Source organism: Notolepis coatsorum (assembly GCF_963971535.1).
Source record: "Notolepis coatsorum genome assembly, chromosome: 13".
Taxonomy (NCBI): domain Eukaryota; kingdom Metazoa; phylum Chordata; class Actinopteri; order Aulopiformes; family Paralepididae; genus Notolepis; species Notolepis coatsorum.
The window spans coordinates 4205851-4231554 of NC_140177.1; the positions used below are offsets into that span (position 1 = coordinate 4205851).

At 42.9% G+C, this 25704-nt stretch overlaps 1 protein-coding gene across 6 annotated transcripts in view; it reads right to left on the reverse strand.

Annotated features, from left to right (window-relative positions):
* Positions 1-2140: 2140 nt before the first annotated feature.
* Positions 2141-25704, reverse strand: part of LOC311239123 (kelch-like protein 7) — a 32084-nt gene continuing 8520 nt past the window's right edge. For 4 of the 6 annotated variants that reach the window (XM_084327372.1, XM_084327370.1, XM_084327375.1 and 1 more), the window contains 9 exons: positions 24489-24613; positions 23005-23180; positions 20121-20295; positions 17776-17918; positions 9662-9902; positions 7820-8021; positions 6668-6765; positions 4490-4676; positions 2141-3810 (listed from right to left, as the gene is read on the reverse strand). In XM_084327372.1, the coding sequence (XP_084183498.1) occupies positions 3657-3810; positions 4490-4676; positions 6668-6765; positions 7820-8021; positions 9662-9902; positions 17776-17918; positions 20121-20295; positions 23005-23180; positions 24489-24613 (1501 nt within the window). In that variant the 3' untranslated portion in view covers positions 2141-3656. The remainder of the gene's footprint in view (positions 3811-4489; positions 4677-6667; positions 6766-7819; positions 8022-9661; positions 9903-17775; positions 17919-20120; positions 20296-23004; positions 23181-24488; positions 24614-25704) is intronic. The other 2 variants (XM_084327373.1, XM_084327371.1) reach the window with 1 other exon arrangement.

Genomic DNA, 25704 nt, shown 5'->3' on the forward strand with positions numbered 1-25704 from the left:
TCTGCAATCTGTTAAATAAAGTTTTCATTCATTCACAATGACATAAATTGTGGCCATTTCTAAACTAATTTACTCTCAATAACTGTCAAATGAATGTGTGCAAAACAATTTTTGGATGTGTGCGAGTATTATGTGAAACATAAATCGGCTTGTTTTTTTATTTATTTTTTAAGTGCCTTCAGCCGCGCATCTGCCTTTTTAAAGGCACTGCATTCATTTGGTTTTCACGGTAACATCTATTTGCATATTGCTAAGTCATGTATGATATTTTCATGTAGAATCAAGGTCCATATACAGTATCACAAGCTCCTGGATGGAAAAACACTTGTTTCTGTAAAGACCTGAAGGCCTTCATGGCAGCTAATATTGTCTTAATAACAGGGTTGTGCTCAATTCAATAAGTGTGGGCAGTATTTAATATAAAACATCATAGGCAATGATATGATTTCATAAGGTGCTTAATCCATTAGGGTTGTGCTCAATTCACTTTCAATTCAAAGACGTAGACAAATAAACTGCAATTCATAGGCTAATGAATCAATTAAGAAGTAGGCTACTGACATTCTCAGTTACTTCTTAATTAATAGGTTAAATATGAAAACAACCTTCTCATAACAGATGGTTTTTCCTAATATTTGAATATTTAAGAAAATATAATAGGTTAAATATTCAAATATTAGGAAAAACCATCTGTTATGAGAAGGTTGTTTTCATATTTAACCTATTAATTAAGAAGTAACTGGGAATGTCAGTAGCCTACTTCTTAATTGATTCATTAGCCTATGAATTGCAGTTTATTTGTCTACGTCTTTGAATTGAAAGTGAAATGAGCACAACCCTAATGGATTAAGCACCTTATGAAATCATATCATTGCCTATGATGTTTTATATTAAATACTGCCTGTAACTGCATGCAGTCAGTGCTCCCTGTGAACTTGTTTATTTAGTCGTCTTTATATAAAGAGAAATAAAGAAATGTCATGTTTATATCGTCATTGGAGATATTTCCCCTACATGGTACACTGACTAAATGATTACATTGATTTGACAGGCAGCAATGACATCACTAGTCAAACATGTAGGCCTACAGCAAAAATAATTACAACAATAATAAGCCAATGTATATGATTTGGGGATGATATATATATCGAGGCCTATGAATGATGCAGTAAGAAAACTGCCTTGTTGATGTGCAATCAGAGATTTCAGAAACACAACAGTGCAACGTCAACAACACAAGCAACACTATGTGGACGTAATAGACATCTGATCAGTGCAGATATTTTACTGTAGAGAAATTGATTTTCGAGAGCCTCTTCAGCAGTACTGTAGCATCATAAAGTTGGCTAAGCTAACTTTGAACTGCAGATGACGCACTGATTCCAGACAGTCCCAAGTAACCATACGTGAGAGTTTTCGTAATTATTTTCTTTTACATGGAATCCGCTTCCTTTTAGTTAGTTAGTTCGGGTGGCAGTCCGTTCTTCTGGCCTCCCGTCATCTCAGAAGAGTATGCTAGCAGCTCATTATGCGAGACCGGATATTTGATGTGCGGCGAAATAATTGAACCCTTGGCTTGCACTGAAGAACCATACAAGTCTGTTTTTTTGTATTTCTTTGGACAACCCATGTATTTGCAATTGTAAAATCAATTTATCACTTGAGTGATAGATCACCAGAAAGTACTCAACCTCTACCGTCTTTAACTATAAATGAACACAACAACTTACCATCTTTAGACAATAAAGTTGGCAAACATTGTTCCTCTGAAAATGTCAGTTATATGGTTCCTCATACCGAGGTACATTATTCCACCTGTTGACGTGAGAATGTGAATAGAGGACATACTGTATATGGCGGTATATACAAATGTCACACTAGTTATGAATAAGTAAGTGCCGACACCGATATGTATGTCGAATGGAAACATATCTAATGTAGAAATCATATTTATTTTAAGTCTTGTAAAAATTATTCCACGGCACACTTGATGTGGCTTCAGTATGTACTACACACACACCAAATACTATTACATACACCGTCTACTATACGGAGTACTGTATAATTAATAATATGGTCTAATGAGTAGCTTGATAATATAATACAAATGTACATATAGGATAATAATGTCACACAGTACCAACGATGGAGGTTTTATTATACTGTGGCAAAAATTGAAATAGAAAATAAAATAAGTTAAAAGAAAGAAATCACATTAAATGAGTTAAATCTTTCATTTCACAAATTTATATGTATACCGTATGTAATATTTACAGAGAAATCAAATACTAAATTCAGACAAGACTCTTACAAGGCATTCTTAGAATGAAGTCATCCTACTGGCTGATCCCCATTCAGCATTACCAAGGCAGTAAACTATATTCACCCTACTGGCTGATCCCCAATCAGCATTGCCAAGGCAATAAACTAATAAAACCGAAGATTCGCCAGACATTTCTTTCGCCCCAATAACTTGTAATTATAACAGTAACAATAGCAGCATAACCTTTGCTAGATCCATGCGAGTTGTCTCAACTAAAGGTTCTCACAGTTTTCTGCCAAAGAGCATGGCAGAGTAAACCAAAGAGTATATTATGTTATAGATAAGACAGACTCATGCCAGCCACAAGCAAAATCCACACACATTTGGCACTACAAAAACTACTGTAACACGAATCTTAAAAAAAAATATTTCAAATTTAAAACGTTTACACTTAAATTTCGCTGAATAAAGGAGAAAAAAAAGAACATTTGGTTCTTCAAGTTTACCCATTATGTGACCCCGGATACATACGTGCTAGCTTGCGGTAATGTTTTCCTATGTTGTTTTTAAAAAAAGGGACAATGTACCATTTTCTATTAATCAACTAAATTCCGGAGCGTGTAAAAAGCAAATGGAGACCACCAGCGCTTCAACACCTCTCGCTGCTCTAGCCTCAAGCGGTCTGGGGAGAGAGACACGCTTACAAGTATATGCCTTGGAACGAACGAGGCGCGCTAGTATCTTCCCACACACAAGAGCGCGGGGTATTTTCCTGCAACAATGGAAAACAAATATGTAGCCACCTCGACCACCGAGGATTCGCTCTGCAAAAAGTCTGAATGTAAAAAAAATATATATATATAAAAAAAAAAGCACACAGCGGCAACAGAGAAAATAACACGGAGGCAGTACCGCTCGTCGCCAGCAGGTGACGCACATTGTCGCTTTAACGTGGGTATGTTGTGATCTCCTAAACGCGTCCCAGGTTGCCTACTGGGATGTCAAGAGCCAGTGTTTCTAAAGGTCTAGTATCAGTTTTATGGAAGTGGTGATATTAGATTCGACATTCCCTAAGACGATAGTCTTTCAGACCCACGAGAAACACAAAACGTGATGATGATGATGATGTTTATGACATCGGGCATCGATTAGTAGAGGACAATACTTCGGACCTCAACCTTTCCCTCACTTGATGCCCCGTCCTTCCGTGAGTATATATATATATTACACCCACAAACAGAACCTCTATCTCCTAAGAGGACGATGAATGAGGATGATGAGGAGAGAACCTCCCGTCTCCTAGGAGGAGGATGGATGAGGATGATGAGGAGAGAACCTCCCGTCTCCTAGGAGGAGGATGGATGAGGATGATGAGGAGAGAACCTCCCGTCTCCTAGGAGGAGGAGGAGGTCGAGGCAGAAGAGGAGCGCCGAGTCTGAGATTCCATGAGGTCCATGTCCTCCTCCTCGTTGGCTCCGCAGGTGTCCACCACACAGATCAGACAGCTGGTGACCGGGAACGCCCGCACCTTACTGCAGGTCACCCACCTGCACGCGCGCACACACACAGGTTGGAATAAATGGCCTTATTTCACCTTTCCATTGATATGTAAACAAAAACACCTCAGAACTCACCCGTCTAGTCTAAATTGATGGGATTTTGCTACTTTGTCAATGTCTGGTAAATTAAAAAGACTTACACACATGATAATCAGTTGATTTCATAATCACTAAAAACTGAAATAAAGAAATCTTTCCATAACATAAAATCGACAAAAAAAAGTTATTTCTCTACAGCTCTCGTCGTTTTCACTAAGAGAGACGGGCGTTTACCCGCTTCTCGCGCGGAAGCAATAAAGCGCTCTGTTCTTTATATAGTGAGTGGCGTAACCGTGAAACGGGACAATCGACACCGCGGTTGAATAATTAACACAAGAACATCCGTTCTCAATCATTTATCAAACGGGTCGGATGGCGGGAGGCTTTCGTTTCACGTCCTGATCAAACACCTGTCAAACCCCTACCTGTCCGTGCCCCCGCCCCATACCTGTCCGTGCCCCCCTACCTGTCCGTGTCCCCCCCCTACCTGTCCGTGTCCGCCCCCCTACCTGTCCATGCCCCCCCTACCTGTCCATGCCCCCGCTACCTGTCCGAGTGTCTAGAAAAGCGCTATATAAATGTAATGAACCATTATTATTATTATTATTATTATTATTATTATTATTACCTGTCCGTGTCCGTGTGGTACTCCAGGGTATGTCCGAGGCGCCCCACCCCCTGGAACCCTGCCAGCACGTAGATGACCTCGCCCACGGCGGCGCACTTGACCGTCACCCCACGCCACGGCATGGGCGCCGCGGCACGCCACTCGTTCACGGCGATGTCGTAGTACTCCACCGAGTCCAGTCCACCTACTCACCGACGCGGAGAGAGAGAGAGCCGCAGTTTGCTTACAGTGGAACTCGGTGTTCAGGCTACAATCGTATCACACGTACATTGAACCCGTTCTAGTGGGTAAATTCGAAAGCCCATCGAAAGCCCTGGGTCTCTTCTTTTTTTTTTTTTATCTACTTTTTCTCCGATTTTCTATTTTTCTCCCATCCCAATTTCGTATCGTCCAATTCTACCCTCCCCTGTCTCGAACGCTGTTTCTTGCCTCCCACAAGCCGGCTGCAATGTGGACGAAGCCTTACATCACGTGTCCCCTCCGGTACTCGAGGAAGCAGCCGTCGCATCTTTTCACCTGCACAGCGCGATCTCTCAGCGTCGGGGGTCTGCGTTTGGAGGGACACGCCGCCCCCGTCGCTTCCTGATTCTGCTGCGCAGGCGCACCAACCGACCTGTAGGAGTCGCTGTCCACAACGTCCGATCCCCACCCATCAGCTTCCCACCCCCTAATACTGCCAATTGTATTAGTATGAACGACCAGCCAAGCTGATAGCAATGCGGAGAGCTGGGCTCGAACCCAGCGTCTCCTGCATTGGTGGCGAGCGCCTTGCCCACTACGCCACCTAGGCGCCCCTGGGTCTCTTCTTTTAAAAGACTACTCACTTTTGGCTGCGCCACTTCCTCCCGTCAATATGTGCCGGTTTCGGACTCAATTCGCTGGGATTTCTATAAACTCACATTTCACTAATAACACTTAAAATCATTGGTAAACAAACGTAGTGCTGAAAATATACACGTTGACTGCCGTTTTGACAGGGTTAGGGTGTTTACTCTTGGCTACATTTTAAAAAGAAACGCAACATTAATTAATACGTTCTGTATTGATCGATTTATGGCGCGATAAGCACCTCTCTGACCAGCAATGGCACTAAACGTGTAATTAAATGTGTGCGTGTGTGTCAAGGGCTTTTGACAGACTCACAAGCCAACAGTACAGACAAAATATAAATGTATCATGCTGGCAGGTGGCAGAGTATAATTGTTACCCTGAGCTGCCCGTCATCCAGCAGTGAAACACAGCGATGATAAATATATATACTAGGGGTGTAACGGTACACAGAAGCCACGGTTCGGTACGTACGTCGGTATTGGGGTCACGGTTCGGTACGAGTTCGGTACAACAGAAAGAATATATATAATTTAATTTATTAAAAAAATATCTACTTTAAATGTTTTATTATTTATAATTATTATTATATATTTATGATAATTATTATAATTATTATTATTAGATATAATCATTTTCTATAGGCTTGCCGTGGTAGTCAGTGATACTGGTGTCATTCTGTGTTCAGGCATCCACTTGCCTACTGCCCCTTTACCAACTTATCCTTGTAAGTTTCAGTTTCACTTCTAGAGAGAATTTAACTTCACGAGACTGAATACTAGAGAACAGATGACATGTTACAACAATGGCAGAGGATTATTTGGATTTAAACACGGTAGCAGTTCAACTGGAGAGGAGCTCAGATGATCAGTCCGGAAAAGTAATGATCAGTCTGGAAAAGTATGTTTTTTTTTTTATCGGCTGTGTCTGTGAGAGTCCGGCGGGGGAGAATGTTGGTGTGTGTGTCTGCGTGTGTGTCTTTCCATTGGTTTCATTTGGTTAACATTATTGGGCAAACAAGAAAACGAAAGAAAACTGTAAAATTGTAATGACCCTGCAGCTGTTCCAATGTAAATGTGCCTTCCTCCGTGCACTTTCGCCCGTTCTGAAGTCGGACTCGGTGTGCCCGGCCACGCGCGCTGTTCTCACACGGACCTCGCGAGTGCCTGCATGCGCGACTCGTGTGTTTGCGCTGTGAGGCGTATTCTTCGTATGGCTGCGCATACCGCACCGTGACGGCCGTACCGTAAATTCGCGGGACGAATACACGTACCGTTACACCCCTAATATATACACACACACACACTGATATCCATAATGAATGCATTAGAATCAGAGTATTCTTGTTACCTAGTGCTCCCTGTCCTCCCACAGCATATATCCTATTCTTCACTACCACCAGACCATGATTCTTCCTGGATTCTCTCATCCCACACAGCTCCCTCCATCTAGAGAGAGACAGAGAGCGAGACAGAGAGATATGGAGGTAAGGAAGAGGCTCAAAGATAAAGAGATTGGTGAGTGTCAAGACAACATCATTCAAATGCTCAATAATGACTTTACAGTATATAGTACAGTTTTGGCCCGAACATAAGGTTATATATTTGGGGTCTAAATATCTATTTTCTCCACTTTGAGATCTAAATGATAGTACAAATATACTGTATCTACCTTGTGTTATTCAATGTGTTAGAATTACTGGTAGCCTACATTCTGGCCAGATGTACTTATTTTCTTTATAAAAAATAAAAATTCGATTCGATTTTTTTTCCCTTCTTTCAAAAAACGAGTCTTGGGAAAACGTGGCTCATCTGGTTTTCCCGATGGCGGGAGGCCAACATGGCGACAGTAGATTGAAAGTGTTCTGCGGTAGGGCTGCACAATTCATGCTAAAAAATGTGAATCGTGATTTTTCTCTTGAGATCACGATTCTCACACGATTCTTATTTTTTCAATAAAATCATTTATTGCACTCTTTCTTAAACAGACAACATAACATGAAAGTGCTAGACTTAAACATAACATATATGAAAGTGCTTGACTTAAACTTAAAAGTCTCTTGTAACATACAAAATAACTCAAGTCAGAATCATCATCATTTTCTCTCATTGGCGAGGAGTAACGCGTGGGAGGCTCACGCTGCCCCCGATACTTCCCGTCTCTGCTGAACAGGCGTCACCCAACCGACCTGTAGGAGTCGCTGTCCACAACGTCCAATCCCCACCCATCGACTTCCACCCTCTATCTCTGCCAATTGAGATAGTATGACGACTGGCCCAAGCCGCAGGCAATGCTGACTCCGGGAGTCGAGACCAGAGTCTCTTGCATTGGTGACGAGCGCAATCTCCGCTACGCCACCCAGCCGTTATATATATATTTTTTAATATAAAAAAAATCAGCATAATTTAGAAACGAGATTGCATAGGTCTACGAATTGAGATAGCAATTTTTTTTCCCCGATTCGTCGTGCAAGCCCTCTTCCCGCGGCGCAGCACCACTCACTGCTGCGTGCCGGGGTCGTACACCTCGCAGTTGTTGAGGACCCTCCCGGAGAGGTTGTTCCCCAGGGTCCCGCCGCACACGTAGATGAGGCCGGCGGCCTCCACCGAGCCGTGGCTGCAGCGGGACATCAGCATGCTGGCCTTCACCTGCCAGGTCTCGGTGCGCGTGTCGTAGCACTCAAACAGGTCCAGGGCCGAGCTGCCTGCACCACAGCAAACAGGGCTTCATCAGGGTATTATCAAACAGGAGGAAAGACAGGTTCTAAACTGTGTGGGTATCAAACAGGAGGAAAGACTGGTTCTAAACTGTGTGGGTATCAAACAGGAGGAAAGACTGGTTCTAAACTGTGTGGGTATCAAACAGGAGGAAAGACGGGTTCTAAACTGTGTGGGTATCAAACAGGAGGAAAGTCAGGTTCTAAACTGTGTGGGTATCAAACAGGAGGAAAGACAGGTTCTAAACTGTGTGGGTATCAAACAGGAGGAAAGATGGGTTTTAAACTGTGTGGGTATCAACCAGGAGGAAAGACAGGTTCTAAACTGTGTGGGTATCAAACAGGAGGAAAGACAGGTTCTAAACTGTGTGGGTATCAAACAGGAGGAAAGACAGGTTCTAAACTGTGTGGGTATCAAACAGGAGGAAAGACAGGTTCTAAACTGTGTGGGTATCAAACAGGAGGAAAGACTGTCAGGTTCTAAACTGTGTGGGTATCAAACAGGAGGAAAGACTGGTTCTAAACTGTGTGGGTATCAAACAGGAGGAAAGACGGGTTCTAAACTGTGTGGGTATCAAACAGGAGGAAAGACAGGTTCTAAACTGTGTGGGTATCAAACAGGAGGAAAGATGGGTTTTAAACTGTGTGGGTATCAAACAGGAGGAAAGACTGGTTCTAAACTGTGTGGGTATCAAACAGGAGGAAAGACAGGTTCTAAACTGTGTGGGTATCAAACAGGAGGAAAGACAGGTTCTAAACTGTGTGGGTATCAAACAGGAGGAAAGACAGGTTCTAAACTGTGTGGGTATCAAACAGGAGGAAAGACTGTCAGGTTCTAAACTGTGTGGGTATCAAACAGGAGGAAAGACAGGTTCTAAACTGTGTGGGTATCAAACAGGAGGAAAGACAGGTTCTAAACTGTGTGGGTATCAAACAGGAGGAAAGACAGGTTCTAAACTGTGTGGGTATCAAACAGGAGGAAAGACTGTCAGGTTCTAAACTGTGTGGGTATCAAACAGGAGGAAAGACGGGTTTTAAACTGTGTGGGTATCAAACAGGAGGAAAGACGGGTTCTAAACTGTGTGGGTATCAAACAGGAGGAAAGACAGGTTCTAAACTGTGTGGGTATCAAACAGGAGGAAAGACAGGTTCTAAACTGTGTGGGTATCAAACAGGAGGAAAGACTGTCAGGTTCTAAACTGTGTGGGTATCAAACAGGAGGAAAGACTGGTTCTAAACTGTGTGGGTATCAAACAGGAGGAAAGACTGGTTCTAAACTGTGTGGGTATCAAACAGGAGGAAAGACTGGTTCTAAACTGTGTGGGTATCAAACAGGAGGAAAGACTGGTTCTAAACTGTGTGGGTATCAAACAGGAGGAAAGACTGGTTCTAAACGGTGTGGGTATCAAACAGGAGGAAAGACTGGTTCTAAACGGTGTGGGTATCAAACAGGAGGAAAGACTGGTTCTAAACGGTGTGGGTATCAAACAGGAGGAAAGACAGGTTTTAAACTGTGTGGGTATCAAACAGGAGGAAAGACAGGTTTTAAACTGTGTGGGTATCAAACAGGAGGAAAGACCGTCAACCCTCCCATCTGATCCAAAACCCCCTTTTCACCTACAACTCACCCACTTCCGACCCTCCGGACGTGTAGATCTTGCCCTGGGCGGCGCAGGCGGCCAGACTGTCGCGGGGCGTGGGGGGGCCCAGCTTGGAGTACCAGCTGTCCTTCAGGACGTTGTAACAGTCCATGCGCTTGATGGGGAAGAGCTGCGAGCCGCCCAGGATGTAGACCACGTTGTCCCAGAAGACAGCCGTGGCGTCGCGACGCTTCTCGAAGGGACAGCGGATGTCCGTCCAGCTGGAGTCCTGACACAGAGACATGCGGTAGGTTCAGAGATACTGCAATAATATAGGGAGGTGTAGTCTGAGTCTGACATCACTTTGGACCCCCTGCAAGGTCCACCCGTATTAGGGATTTATCATTGGGAAAATGGATTATCGGCTATTGTAACAATTCTGACTCATGATGAATATTGAAAAGCTTTCAATTTTTGCACAAAACGAGTTCCCTTCTATCACTAACGTTATTGTTTAAGCATTTTTGGTTGAAATAAAATTCGACGATATTTTTTTTCACGATTAATTGCGAATATTTTCATATATTTCATAATATTGTGGATGAATACGCACAGAAAGGTACAACATGAAAATGTTGATGCTTTATTTGTTTTAAACTTGACGATTTAGAAATAGTCAATGGGGAAATACATTGCGTTTTCAAGATGGTGGACCGGCCGGAAACAGCAATAACGTACACCTCCCTATAGATACTGTAGGTTCAGAGATACTGCAATACTATTACTGTAGGTTCAGAGATACTGCAATACTATTACTGTAGGTAGAGATACTGCAATACTATTACTGTAGGTAGAGATACTGCAATACTATTACTGTAGGTTCAGAGATACTGCAATACTATTACTGTAGGTAGAGATACTGCAATACTATTACTATAGGTAGAGATACTACAATACTATTACTGTAGGTAGAGATACTGCAATACTATTACTGTAGGTAGAGATACTGCAATACTATTACTGTAGGTAGAGAGATACTGCAATACTATTACTGTAGGTAGAGATACTGCAATACTATTACTGTAGGTAGAGATACTACAATACTATTACTGTAGGTAGAGATACTGCAATACTATTACTGTAGGTTCAGAGATACTGCAATACTATTACTGTAGGTAGAGATACTACAATACTATTACTGTAGGTAGAGATACTGCAATACTATTACTGTAGGTAGAGATACTACAATACTATTACTGTAGGTAGAGATACTACAATACTATTACTGTAGGTAGAGATACTGCAATACTATTACTGTAGGTAGAGATACTGCAATACTATTACTGTAGGTTCAGAGATACTGCAATACTATTACTGTAGGTAGAGATACTGCAATACTATTACTGTAGGTAGAGATACTGCAATACTATTACTGTAGGTAGAGATACTACAATACTATTACTGTAGGTAGAGATACTGCAATACTATTACTGTAGGTAGAGATACTGCAATACTATTACTGTAGGTTCAGAGATACTGCAATACTATTACTGTAGGTAGAGATACTGCAATACTATTACTGTAGGTAGAGATACTGCAATACTATTACTGTAGGTAGAGATACTACAATACTATTACTGTAGGTAGAGATACTACAATACTATTACTGTAGGTAGAGATACTGCAATACTATTACTGTCTGCTTTCCGGTACCAGGAAACGTGACCACATCACACCAGTTCTGGCTTCTCTCCACTGGCTCCCCGTCCGTTTCCGTATTGATTTTAAACTTTTACTGACTCTTTTTAAAGCACTACACGGGCTGGCTCCACTGTACCAGGCTGAGCTCCTGCATCACCACACCCCATCCAGAGCCCTAAGGTCTGCTGACCAGCTGCTGCTGGAGGAGCCCAGGACCAGGCTCAACACCAGGGGAGACAGAGCTGCTGGAGGAGGAGCCCAGGACCAGGCTCAACACCAGGGGAGACAGAGCTGCTGGAGGAGGAGCCCAGGACCAGGCTCAACACCAGGGGAGACAGAGCTGCTGCTGGAGGAGGAGCCCAGGACCAGGCTCAACACCAGGGGAGACAGAGCTGCTGGAGGAGGAGGAGCCCAGGACCAGGCTCAACACCAGGGGAGACAGAGCTGCTGCTGGAGGAGCCCAGGACCAGGCTCAACACCAGGGGAGACAGAGCTGCTGCTGGAGGAGGAGCCCAGGACCAGGCTCAACACCAGGGGAGACAGAGCTGCTGCTGGAGGAGGAGCCCAGGACCAGGCTCAACACCAGGGGAGACAGAGCTGCTGCTGGAGGAGGAGCCCAGGACCAGGCTCAACACCAGGGGAGACAGAGCTGCTGCTGGAGGAGGAGCCCAGGACCAGGCTCAACACCAGGGGAGACAGAGCTGCTGCTGGAGGAGGAGCCCAGGACCAGGCTCAACACCAGGGGAGACAGAGCTGCTGCTGGAGGAGGAGCCCAGGACCAGGCTCAACACCAGGGGAGACAGAGCTGCTGCTGGAGGAGGAGCCCAGGACCAGGCTCAACACCAGGGGAGACAGAGCTGCTGCTGGAGGAGGAGCCCAGGACCAGGCTCAACACCAGGGGAGACAGAGCTGCTGCTGGAGGAGGAGCCCAGGACCAGGCTCAACACCAGGGGAGACAGAGCTGCTGCTGGAGGAGGAGCCCAGGACCAGGCTCAAAACCAGGGGAGATAGAGCCTTCGCTGCTGCTGCCCCCCGGCTGTGGAACAGCCCCCCCCCCACATAAGATCTGCCCAGAGCCTAGAGGTTTTTAAATCCTTGCTCAAAACACACCTCTTCTCCCGGCCTTTGACCAGAGCTAGCCCAGCATCTATACATGATGTCTGCTGTCACTCTGCACTTTTTATCTAATTTTCTTGTCTCTTTTATTGCCCTTGCTTTCTTATATGTACTGTACTCTACCTTTTTTTGTAATTCTAGTGTATTTTATTGCATTGTGTGTGTTTTTTACCATGTTGTAAAGCACTTTGGTTTGGCTGTTAGTCATTTGTAAATGTGCTATATAAATAAAACTGACTTGACTTGACTGTAGGTTCAGAGATACTGCAATACTATTACTGTAGGTAGAGATATACTGCAATACTATTACTGTAGGTAGAGATATACTGCAATACTATTACTGTAGGTAGAGATATACTGCAATACTATTACTGTAGGTATACTACTGCAATACTATTACTGTAGGTAGAGATACTGCAATACTATTACTGTAGGTAAGAGAGATACTGCAATACTATTACTGTAGGTAGAGATACTGCAATACTATTACTGTAGGTAGAGAGATACTGCAATACTATTACTGTAGGTAGAGATACTGCAATACTATTACTGTAGGTAGAGATACTGCAATACTATTACTGTAGGTAGAGATACTGCAATACTATTACTGTAGGTAGAGAGATACTGCAATACTATTACTGTAGGTAGAGATACTGCAATACTATTACTGTAGGTAGATACTGCAATACTATTACTGTAGGTAGATACTGCAATACTATTACTGCTCTCAGCCTAGAAGGTGTTAAGTGGGGGGAGGGGGGGTTACATTGGTATCATCCTGAATTTCCCTCAAGGGGATCAATAAAGGAATAGCTTATCTTATTGCTTTCTGGGTAAAGTAGTCATTATGCGTAGCAAGATAAATGCCTCCGGTTTCTTTGAGGGCCTGTAGCTCAGGTGTGTTATCAGCATGATTCATAAGATATAGATTGAAAAGTATCTGCCTGATTTGTACAAGTGATGGCTTATTTTGAAGGTATGAACCTGTACTTTCATATTATGAAAAGATTAATTAAAAAAATCTAACCCTAACTAACCTTACTGTCATGCACTTGTCCTAATAAACTAACCTACACTGGAGCACTCAACACTTTGATGAACATTGTTACTCAGCTGATAAGAGTTGTGCCCTTCCTGATGACTTGTCGTACAGAACTTGTAAGTCACTTTGGATAAAAGCGTTCAGCTAAATGACTAAATGTAAAACAATACAAAATTGAAGATCCCCCTAAAGGGCCCAGAATCAGTGTGTGTGTGGGGGGGGGGGTCACAGCTCCGACCTCAGAGGGTTTTAAAGGAACAGGCCAGCATGAAAAAACATTTGGACATTCTTGGAATCCCTTCAAAGACCCCTGCTGAGGATCTGTCTGATAATAAGGATGATGTTTTCCCAGGAGGGGTGGGGTGGGAGGGGGAGGGGTAATAAAGCAATACACCTGTCAGTTTGATGGATGCAGCATTCTCTCTTGTGTGTGTGTGTGGGGGTGCAGTAGTGGCAGGACTGGGAGAGTGTGTGTGTTAAGGCTATCCCCGAAGCCTGTTTTTGGGATTCGAACTAGTGCACTGCAACCTTGCCCAGGCCCGACAGGGCCCGGCCCGGCGGGTTCGGGCTGGGTAGGGCTTTTTTTTTAATAAATAATTCGGGCTCGGCCGGGCCCGGGCACAGCCGTTTTTTATTTTTTTTTATTGAGTTTTTTATTTTTTTTTCATATAACTAGGGTTATATGATAACCTTCGTTTTAAGATTCGCTTTCTCTTTTGCGCCAGAGAAACATTTGGATGTAATTACTGCAGCGCGCAGAGAGAACTCAGGGGACAAGTTCAACTCGATTGGTTGTGTTGGAATATAGCCAGTTGGCGAACGTTTTAATTTGTTCTTGGGATGTATGTAGCCGGTTTTGTTAACGGTGTTCAACGCGTTGCTGACGTCTGGTGAGTGATGTTTACTATTTGCTGGGTCGCGACTGCTACTTGTTTTGTTGTGATTTTCATTACGTTGCTCTGCTCGAAATCTGATTTCTGTTTTCTGTTTGTTTGTTTGACTGAGTAGGCTATTGTGTGTCGTGTGTGTGTGTGTGTGCGTGTGTCAAATAAGATTCTATAGCCTTCAATACGTTTTACGAGGCTGATGTGTGACAGTGTGAGTCAGTCTATATAAGCGAGCACTGGGAGAGACGTCATTGCGAAACAGGCTATGTAAATGCTTCTTAGTTTTGTTTATTTATTACGTTCATATAAAACCGTGTTTCGAATATTTAAAACAAATACAAAATTTTTTATATTTTAATAATAATAATAATAATAATAATAATTTTTTTCGGGTTTTCACGCGGGCTAGGGCTTAAAATATTATTTACAGTCGGGCTTATTTTCGGGCAGGGCCTGAAGTTCAAGGGCTCGGGCAGGGCTCAGGCTTTATTTCAAGGCCCTTGCAGACCACTAATTCGAACTTCGTCAGGGTTTTTCGAACGAACGTTCGAACCTTGGTTTTTAATAAAAAAATATTTAAAGAAAATAGTATAATAAAAATAGATGTTTAAATTTCTCTTTTTTAATATCCTCAAACTAAATCCTCAATTTGAATAAAGTGATTAAATTAGTATTTTTTTATTATTATTATTATTATTATTATTATTATTATTATTATTATTATTATTATTATTATTATTATTATTATTATATCAACTTTCCAGCCCCAGACCAGGGAGAAGCCCCAGCCCAACTAAATCAACTTTCATTAATGAATATAACTCATCAGTTTATTTTAATACTACAATATTAGTGTAGCCTAATCTTTATCTGCAACTGTGAAGAAAGACCCCAATTTTTTTTTAATAAATTCGAATGTTGATTTAGAATTCGAATGCCAACCAGGGTTTCCGTTGTCCGGTAATTACCGGTTTTTGACCGGCAAAATCTGTTGAAGTCCGACATATTTAATCTCTCCGGTCATAATGTCCGGTGAAAATAAATCCCTCTAAGCACAATTTGATTATTTGAATTGTATTAAAATAGGCTAAAATTAAATAGCCTATGCGATGAACGAAACAATCATTACATTTGTTTCATCGTTGCTTCACCAAGCAGGTCTGTCTAATAATGCCAACGGTGTGTCAGCGCGAGCTTGCTGCTAGATTTACGAGAAGCATGGAGTTGCAGACCCACAGAACCCACCAGCTTTACCGGCACAGTGCAGTACTCCAATTCAGCCATTGGCAATTCAGCTGTTGGGTGGGGGGCACTGCTGAGCGGTGTCCCGAGACACCGACCGGACCTGAAAACACTGCTCTTCTGTGGGTCTGCAGCTCCATGCTTCTCGTAAATCTAGCAGCAAGCTCGCGCTGACACAGCGTTGGCATTATTAGACAGACCTGCTTGGTGAAGCAACGATGAAACAAATGTAATGATTGTTTCGTTCATCACATAGGCTATTTAATTTGAGCCTATTTTAATACAATTCAAATAATCAAATTGTGCTTAGAGGGAATTATTTTCACCGGACATTATGACCAGCACCAAGTCGTTGGGAGGTGGAGATATACATCACGCAAACCCACGATAATGTTGCTGTCTCTCTCTGCCAAATTTCTCAGTTCTTCGCTTGATATAATTAATACAAATGTCCAATATAACGGAATTCGTTAGCTCATAAAAATGTGATTATAACAGACTGCTGTTTATTAATGTCGGGCAGACTGCCCACCGACACCTCAAGTCGGCAGCAGCACGAAGTCTCGAGGGACTTATTTTATTTGGAATATATTAATGACTGTATATGCAAAAGTAGCCTAGTTTTAAGTTAAAATATTATAAATGCCTTGAGGATGTCATTCTTTATATAGGCTTATCAACTAGGGCTGGGCGATATGGCCTAAATATGATATCACGATATTTTCTGACCTTTCGGCGATACACGATACACATCACGATGTTTTTCCTTTTTTCCCCAAACAATTCATTATGAGGCTTACCAAGACAGTATTTGAGTTTGCAAGCGAACATTAAAGACAAGACTTTTTATATTATATATTAGATTTAGATTATTGGATTCTTAGATTATATATTTAGCATTTTAGCCTTTCGTTTTTTTATATTATATATTAGATTAGATTTAGATGATTAGATTACATATTATAACTATTTATTTATTTACATGTATGTATACATTTATTATTTGAACGGCTTAAGGCTATATCTGTACTTGATGTTTGTTTGTTGTGTTGCATACTTGAAATAAACTTCAATCAAATCAAACCCCCCCTCTTAAAAAACAAAAACCTGTGTTTAACCTAGCCATCTATAAAACATCATGCTAAAACTGTGAAACAAATGTCCTACTCCCCTAAAGAAAGAAATACATAGCAAACATGACTCAGTTATCCAATAGTGCTGCTGCTTTTTATTTTGTTAAAATCTTTTAGTTAATAAGACTAAAAGACTACAATATATATGACTACAAGGGCCAGAAGCCGACTTCATGACGGCTTCCTGTCCTCGCATTCCATTTCCGGTTTTCCGGTTAACGTTACATTTTCAACAACAGATTGCTGCTAATTAAACACTTCATGGAAACGGAGTAACGTTAACGTTATGTCGAGTTCATACGTGTAGTGTAGTATGAACTCGACATAACGTTAACATTACTCCGTGTCCACTGTTGCTGCCACTGTTGCGTCGCAGATGGATGGTACACTCTGTTAGCTCCGTAGCTAATCCGCTCATAGACTAATTTAACGTCGGAGCTTACTCCTGGGTTTCAGGGGCCATCCCTAGCACTGAGCCACCGCCTCTCTGTCTCTGGCTAGGTGTGTGCGCTTGCGTGCGTGTATGTGCGTGTAGATGACGTAATTTGGGCAAGTGTGTGTGTGACTGACTTTTTCTTTCTGCGAGAGGGAGAGGCGAGAGGGAGGGGAAAGCATTTAGCACTGCGCTTGTAAGTTGCATCTCAGCCGCGGCGGCCTCTAACGCGAGGGCAAAACATCACGATATCCACGATACGTTTAAAAAGTGTATCGTTAATGAACTGTACCCGATATTTATATAATATCGTCATATCGCCCAGACCTACTATCAACTGTTTTTAAGCTCAATAAACTCTGACCGGAATTGATCCCATTTGTCCGGTAGATTGAAATCTACCGGACACTCAGACCGCCAAAAAAAAATTCTAACGGAAACCCTGATGCCAACGTAATGAACGAAGGTTCGAACGTTTGGGCTCAGCCCTAGTGAGTGTGTGTGACAGAGAGAGTGTGTGTGTGAGGGGGGGGTGAAGTAGTGGCGGACTGTGGCTGGGAGTGTGTGTGTGTGTGTGTGTGTGTGTGTGTGTGTGTGTGTGTGTGTACCTTGGGGTTGAAGTAACGGCATGACTGCGGCTGGGAGCCTCCGAACAGGGCGATGCGGTAGTCGTGTTTCTTGCGTCGCGGTCGGCTGCTCTCGCCCAGGTCCTCACGGTCCTCAGGAGACAGGAGGTGGTAACGCATCCCACCTGCGAGAGGGCTGGGTGTCAACACGGTGTGTTTGTTTCATCCATCAGTCAGCATTTAATCTGTCGTTACTAGGGCTGCACGATTAATTTATAATTTTTTTACTTTTTACTTAACTTTTTAAAATTATGACGATTCTGACTCGAGTTATTTTGTATGTTACAAGAGACTTTTGTTTCAGTCAAGCACTTTCATATATGTTATGTTTATGTTTAAGTAAAGCACTTTGATATATGTTATGTTGTCTGTTTAACTCTTTTAATGGTCATACCCGAGTATAGTCGGGTTATCTCGCCAACGGTTGAGCGCCAAAACCAGAGTATACTCAGGTTTTGATCCTTTGGTCTTTTCCTTTGATCCCTGTTCTATACGGTCAGCCAGAGCCATCTAGGTGTCTATGATTCATCTACCTACGTTGGTATTGCAATGACGATCGAATACCTGCTCGCCTCAAAACCTATAGTGTCCCGTAAACACGTGTAATTACATATAAACGAGTAATCGCGATCGCCGATGGGATCATTGGAATTATTCTTTTTGGAGTACCTCCTGGCTAAGGTAAGGACCCCCTATGTCTATTTTACCGAACCTGAAACATGTTTCTGTAACGATCACAGTGGCTTACTTTACCGGACATAAACCAAGCGTATTCTAACGATCGGATTTTCTGGGTAAGACTACCCGCCCACCCCTGATACCTTTGATTTGGGAGTATTTGGGGTTTCAGGGAATCAACCAGAGCGGTTTGGGCTTATTGCATATAATGCGTCCTATCTCGCGATCTATGGAAAAAGACTGGATTATTCCAGAAATGGGGCGCTGTTTAGCGTGTAACAAACTACAGTGTGTAGAAATGAGCTGATTAGTCAGTAATGGACTATGAACAATGCCTGTAAAATGAGCCATACTATTGTCTCCATAGCTATAATACAGAACACACGATGGGTCTGCAAACATAGCTAAAATGGTCATTAACGCTGCCGCCAAAAAGCGCAGATGACGAAAGCTAGTGGCCGTGAATGAGTTAAGAAAGAGTGCAATAAATGTTTTTATTGAAAAAATAAGAATCGTGTGAGAGAATCGTGATCTCAATTCTTAGTGAGAAAAATCGTGATTCACATTTTTGCAAGAATCGTGCAGCCCTAGTTGTTTCAAAAAGGTAAATGTGGTAATATACCATGATTTCAGGAGATACCGCTCAGCCCCAACCAATACCACTAACCAATACCACTAACCAATACCACTAACCAATACCGCTAACCAATACCACTAACCAATACCGCTAACCAATACCACTAACCAATACCACTAACCAATACCGCTAACCAATACCGCTAACCAATACCGCTAACCAATACCACTAACCAATACCGCTAACCAATACCGCTAACCAATACCACTAACCAATACCACTAACCAATACCACTAACCAATACCGCTAACCAATACCGCTAACCAATACCACTAACCAATACCACTAACCAATACCACTAACCAATACCACTAACCAATACCACTAACCAATACCACTAACCCGTCCAATCTTTCGCCGTCGACTAAAGACGCACTTCTTCAACCATTATCTGAAAAATATATATATATAATTTAAAAAAAAGTCTAACCCTAACTAACCTTACTGTCATGCACATGTCCTAATAAACTAACCTACACTGTAGCACACAACACTTTGATGAACATTGTTACTCAGCTGATAGAGTTGTGCCCTTCCTGCTGACTTGTCGTACAAAACTTGTAAGTCGCTTTGGATAAAAGCGTTCAGCTAAATGACTAAATGTAAATGTAACCAATCCAATACCACTAACCAATAGGGATGGGCATTTTTAAGAAGAATCCAGATCGATTGATCGCATGCTATACTCGAGTGATCGTGTATTATTCAAAAAGGGGGGGGGGAACTACAATTTTTTTTTACTAACAAAGAAAAAGTTTACTTAATTTTGTTCATTCACGTATATGTTTAACGAAACCAACAAACAGTTATTTAATCTTACACATACATGTGAAACAAATATGTAAAAAAAATAAAATAAAAAAAAGTATATATATATATAGATTTTTCTCATAGCTACGAGTTACTCACGCCCATCCCTACTAACCAATACCACTAACTAATACAATAAAAACAGGCTTGGGAGAGCTCCAGTTGGGTGTAGCGCAGCGTGTGCGTCCCTCTGTCCACTCACTGATGACCATCTTGAGGCACTCGGGGTTGTCCTGTATGAGGGGCTCTCCCTGCACCGTCTTGGACAGGAAGGCCTTGGAGACCAGGGGGAAGCGCACGCAGCCCAGCACCTCCACCATGTAGCGCTGGCGGTTACACACGTCGTACTTCAGCCAGCGCACCGCCGCGTCGTAGATCTACACACACACACACACACACACACACACACAGATGGACGGATTAGGAAAGACCATACAAACATTTAGAAATATGATGCAAATAGCAAAGCATGCAATAAAAAAATATATAAAATGTATTTAACCAAGAAGTCCCATTGAGATACAAGATCTCCTTTGCAAGGGAGACCTGGCCAAGATGACAGCAATAACATTTGCAATACATAATAATAATAATAATTAGGGATGTCCGATATTATCGGCCGATATTGGCATTAAAATGTGATATCGGAAATTATCGGTATCGTTTTTTTTTTTTTCTTACCTTTATTTACCCAGGCAAGCAAGTAAGAACACATTCTAATTTTATTTATTGTCAAAAGTATGCATAATGTTGTGTTAATTCCACAACAAGATATATGTAATGTTAACACTTTGATCGCCAGGCTTAAATTCATAATTTACCATCCTTCGCCAGCCCTATTTAATATGGAGAAGTTCCCCTTCTTTGCAGGGCTATAACTTTTTAAATTGTATTGCTAAATTGACATTACTATGGCCCATTCAACGTCCTATATCTATTGTTCAGGGTGTAGCAACGTTATACTTTTTCATTCACATATTCATACTAAAATACGGTCTAAAGTATAAGTATGTTTTTATCGTTTTCTGCAGATTTCTCCAGAACGTGATTTATAGCCCCAAATGCATTATATTGATGATGAAATACAGTTTGATAGGAATCGGCGCGAGATAAAAAATTTCAAATGGACGTGCTTCTAGAAGTTACTACTGATCATTTGATGTTGACCGGATGGGGGGGGGGGGGGGTCGTTTATAATTCCGTGGCCAACGTTAGATGATTCATCTAGTGTGGGTGATATATGATCATTAGAGCAGTTAGTATCGAACACGTTGAAAAATAATGTTGAATCTTACCGTAGCTTCCTCATAGCGTTGGGCGATGAGCGTGGAACAGAAATGTTCCCATTATGGGATGTAGAAATATGCGATCCATTTCCAGGTTGTATAATAGTATATACGTCCAAATCATGTTGTTTATCGAGTTATTTGCAACCGATCGATGTCCAGTGTATCAAGATGGAGTCCCGCTAACGATAGCGAGTGCCCGGACGAAATATGGGCGAGCACCACTTCCGGTTTGGGCGATCCGCCGATCGGCCACCAGATGGCGCTCTTGAACCGTTGGAGAGTTGAGAGGGGCTCAACAGTAGATCTCAGGTCTCCGGGGGAGAAATATGATTTCGATCAGATTTTTGAAATATTGATATCAAAGACGTGGTACGGCGTCTTTGGCAGAATGAGCATGGCGGGGAAAAACGTCCTACGGCGTTTTTGGCGATTAAAGTGTTAATTACCTGAAATTATTCGTTTTTGGGGGGGAAACCCTGCATATATCGGTATCGGTTGATATCGGTATCGGAAATTAAGAGTTGGACAATATCGGTATCGGTAAAAAAGCCAATATCGAGCATCCCATATCAATATCGAGCATAATAATAATAATAATAATAATAATGCAGGACCTCTTTAGAGAGGTCTTTATTCGGCATGCAACGACACAACGACATGCAATGGGCGGCACATACACAGAGGAATACACACACACACACATGCAATACATGCAATTGTTTGTATTGCAATGCAATACAAACAATACATCACACAGCAATAAAATGTGCGATACATCACACAAGAACATAATAAAAGTGCATGGAAAACCTGGACCGGCATCAGTTTCTTCCAAAGAACGCATCACCAAGACAGCCTCCAAAATGATTGGCTGCCCCCTCCCCTCTCTGGACTCCATCTACACCTCACGCTCTGGTCACCCGCTCTGGTAAAATAGTCAACGATCCCTCCCACCCAGCACACCACTTATTCCAGCGCATGCCCCTCGGGTCACTACAGGTCCATTCTAACCAGACACACACGCTTCACAAACAGCTTTTTCCCCACAGCAGTCCGAACACTAAACACCCTGGCCCGGCCCCCCCCCCCCCCCCTTGCACAGACAGGCAAGCATCCGAACTGAAATTAACATGAACTGACACTGTTACATGTGACTGTCCTGTATGTATTTATGTATTTATTGTGGGGATTGGGAGGTGGGAGGGGGGCGTTTGATGTTCCATGTTGATGTCTTCGTGCTTAAATAACATGCTGTACCGCAAACAATTACCACCAACCATAGTTGTGTGGCATTAAAGTATCTTCTATCTTGTGCGTGTGTGTGTGTCTGCATCTGTGTGTGTGCCTGTGTGTGTCTGTGTGTGTGTGTCTGCGTGTGTGTGTGTGCGTGTGGTGTGTCTGTCTGTGTGTGTGTGCCTGTCTGCGTGTGTCTGCGTCTGTGTGTGGTGTGTCTGTCTGTGGTGTGTCTGCATCTGTGAGCTGTGTGTGTGTGTGTGAGCTGTGTGTGTGTGTGTGTATGTCTGTGTGTGTCTGCGAGCTGTGTGTGTCTGCGAGCTGTGTGTGTGTGTGTGTGTCTGTGTGTGTGTGTGTGCGTGTGTGTCTGTGTCTGTGTCTGTGTGTGTGTGTCTGTGTGTGTGTGCGTGTATGTCTGTGTGTCTGTCTGTGTGTGTGTGTATGTCTGTGTGTGTGTGTATGTCTGTGTGTCTGTGTGTGTGTGTGTGAGCTGTGTGTGTGTGTGTATGTCTGTGTGTGTATGTCTGTGTGTGTGTGTGTGTGTGTGTGTGTGTGTGGGTGTACCTGGTCCTCGGCGCGCACAGTGAGCGTGTCCTGGTGCAGCAGGCGTGTGAGCTGCGTGACGTCCAGCTGAAGGAACTCGTCCAGTTTATAAACCTCGGTGAAGTGGAGGTGGATGAAGTCGTCGGCGGCCACCTTCAGCTCCGGACAGTCCAGGCAGTCTGCCAGCGAGGAGATACCTACAGGAGAGGGGGCGACAATAGAGGCCTTTCACGGGAGGTTCAGAATGGCCCCGTTTGTCCTCCACGTTGGGCCAAACAGCGGTCGCCGTGTGTCGGCATGAGAGAACTTTACAAAACAGAAATGTAACGAGTTGGTTGTTTCATTACTGGATCTTGTAAAACAAGTCACAGTTGCTTTCCCATTGTTTCACCGACTCTTACCGCTACACAGAAATTGGGAATGTTCTTTCAAAAGTGGGGTTCCCGATGGTTACAGCCTGGGCAGCCATGCTGGAGGAAAGACAACTACACGTGAATGGCCTCAGAGGACCGACTTTAATGCAGAAACGACAGTAGGGTTGGGTACCGTTCACATTTGAGCCGATACCGGTACCTGTGAATCGATACCCAACGGTACCTTTTTTCTGTAATTTTACCTACCCCAGTTGGAAAGAAAAAATGTCCAAACTTCTAATTATTTATTATCATTATTATTTATTTAGAACAATTTGTTAATATATATATAATATACAATTTGTTAATATATATATAATATTAGGGCTGTCCCCGACTAAGGATTTGGATGGTCGACTAGGATTGGCCAAAATTTGCCGTTAGTCGACTATTGGTCAAAAAAAGAAAAAAAAGTATAATATATATATATTTTTTTTTTATCATTCCATTTGGGCTGTGGGGGTGCTTAATGTCTGAAGGAGTCGACTGAAGGCTTCTTGTCCTCTGCAAAAGCATGCAATTGGTCCACTGATGGATACATCTTGATATTTGTCTAGTATAGTGTGTTCATTAGATGGGTGAAATCCTCTTTCAGTGCCTCTGTGCCTGTTTTCGTAGGCAGTTAGCCTCTGGTATGCGTGCCATTAGCGTTAGCCACGCTTCTATGCCTCTTTTCTTTTAAGAGGTTGGCCAGTCGACTACGGCCCCTTTCGACCGATTAGTCGACTAATCGATTAATAGGGGTCAGCCCTATATAATATAATATTGCAGCGAGCGTTGTCTGCATCTGGCTTTGTAAAGTGTAACCCACACTTGCGACCGTTTTCGGCTTGCCATTGCCCCGACTGCTTTGTTGTTGTTGAATAAAGGCAAATCCTAGGTAAGCGTGTATTGTTGTGTATTTTATTTATTTTTTACCGAAATGTGGCACCGGTTGATCTCACGTGAATCGGTACTCTGTAGTACCGACGTGATTCGGTCGATACCCTTAATAAAAGTACCAGATTCGGTGCCCATCCCTACAGGACGGGGCCGTGGGACGGCAGACAGCGTCGACTCTAGAGCTGTGATTCTTCTAGTCCTTCTCCTCACCCAGGCAGTTGGTGGCGTCGATCTGTCCTTTGAGAAACTCCACGCACATCTTCTTCACCGGCTCGATCTGGTATTGGTTGGCCGCATCCAGGAGGGACTGGACGTTACTGCTGTTTACTGAGATACTGAGAGAGACACACACACACCACACACATCAAGTCTTATACTAAAGCAGTAGGGCTGTCACATTATTTTCGAATTTACATAAAAACACAAGATTCAAACTTGAAGGAAAACAAATTAAAAAAAGAATTATAATAAATAATAATAATATTAAAAAAAATTATTTTTTTAAACGGTCAGGTCATAATAGGCGATCCTGTGCTGAAAAGAATGATACCAAACATACCACGGTAAAAAAAAGTTGCCGAAACTGGCTTAGACCTTTTTTACGTTTAGGTTTGTTTTTTTTTTACACTGAAATTCGAATTCGAACTGGTCTACAATTCTGCAACAAGAATTAGATTTTTTGTTAAAGTGACAGCCCTATAAAGCAGGGGTTCTCAAGGTTTTGATGACTGAGGGCCAATTTAGGGACCCAATGTTGGATTGAGGGACACCCAAGAAAACACAATGCGTTTTCTTTCCTCCATCTCGCTCAGGAAAACCTTTAACGAAGGTCAAACTTTCGATCTTGGGCGGTCAGGTGGCGTAGCGGAGATTGTGTTCGTCACCAACGCTGGAGACGCTGGGTTCGCGTGTTCGAATCCAGCTCCCGGCGTTGTCACCAGCTTGGCTGGCCGTTCACACTAATACAATTGGCAGTATTAAGGGGTGGGGAAAGCTGGCGGGTGGGTCCTGGGCGTTGTGGACAGCGACCCCTACAGTTCGGTCGGGGCGCCTGCTCAGCGAGGGTAGGATCTGGAGAGAGGTAGTGCGGCCTCCCGCACATTACTCTGCGCGGCCAGGCTGCGTCAACATTTTAGGCAACCAACTTGTGTTCAGCGTTTCTCCGATTGGCCACGACGCCCATGTGACCGCGGCAGCGCGAGAGAGCGGCAGTGCGGAAATAGGCTGCATTCTATTGCAATGCTCTGCGACAAACTCTAACCTTAACCAACTCCGAAACAATGCCTAAACTTAACCCTAACCTTAACCAACTCCGAAACAATGCCTAAACTTAACCCTAACCATAACCAACTCCGAAACAATGCCTAAACTTAACCCTAACCAACTCCGAAAGAATATTGCCATGCTCTAAGACAGTGTTTCTCAA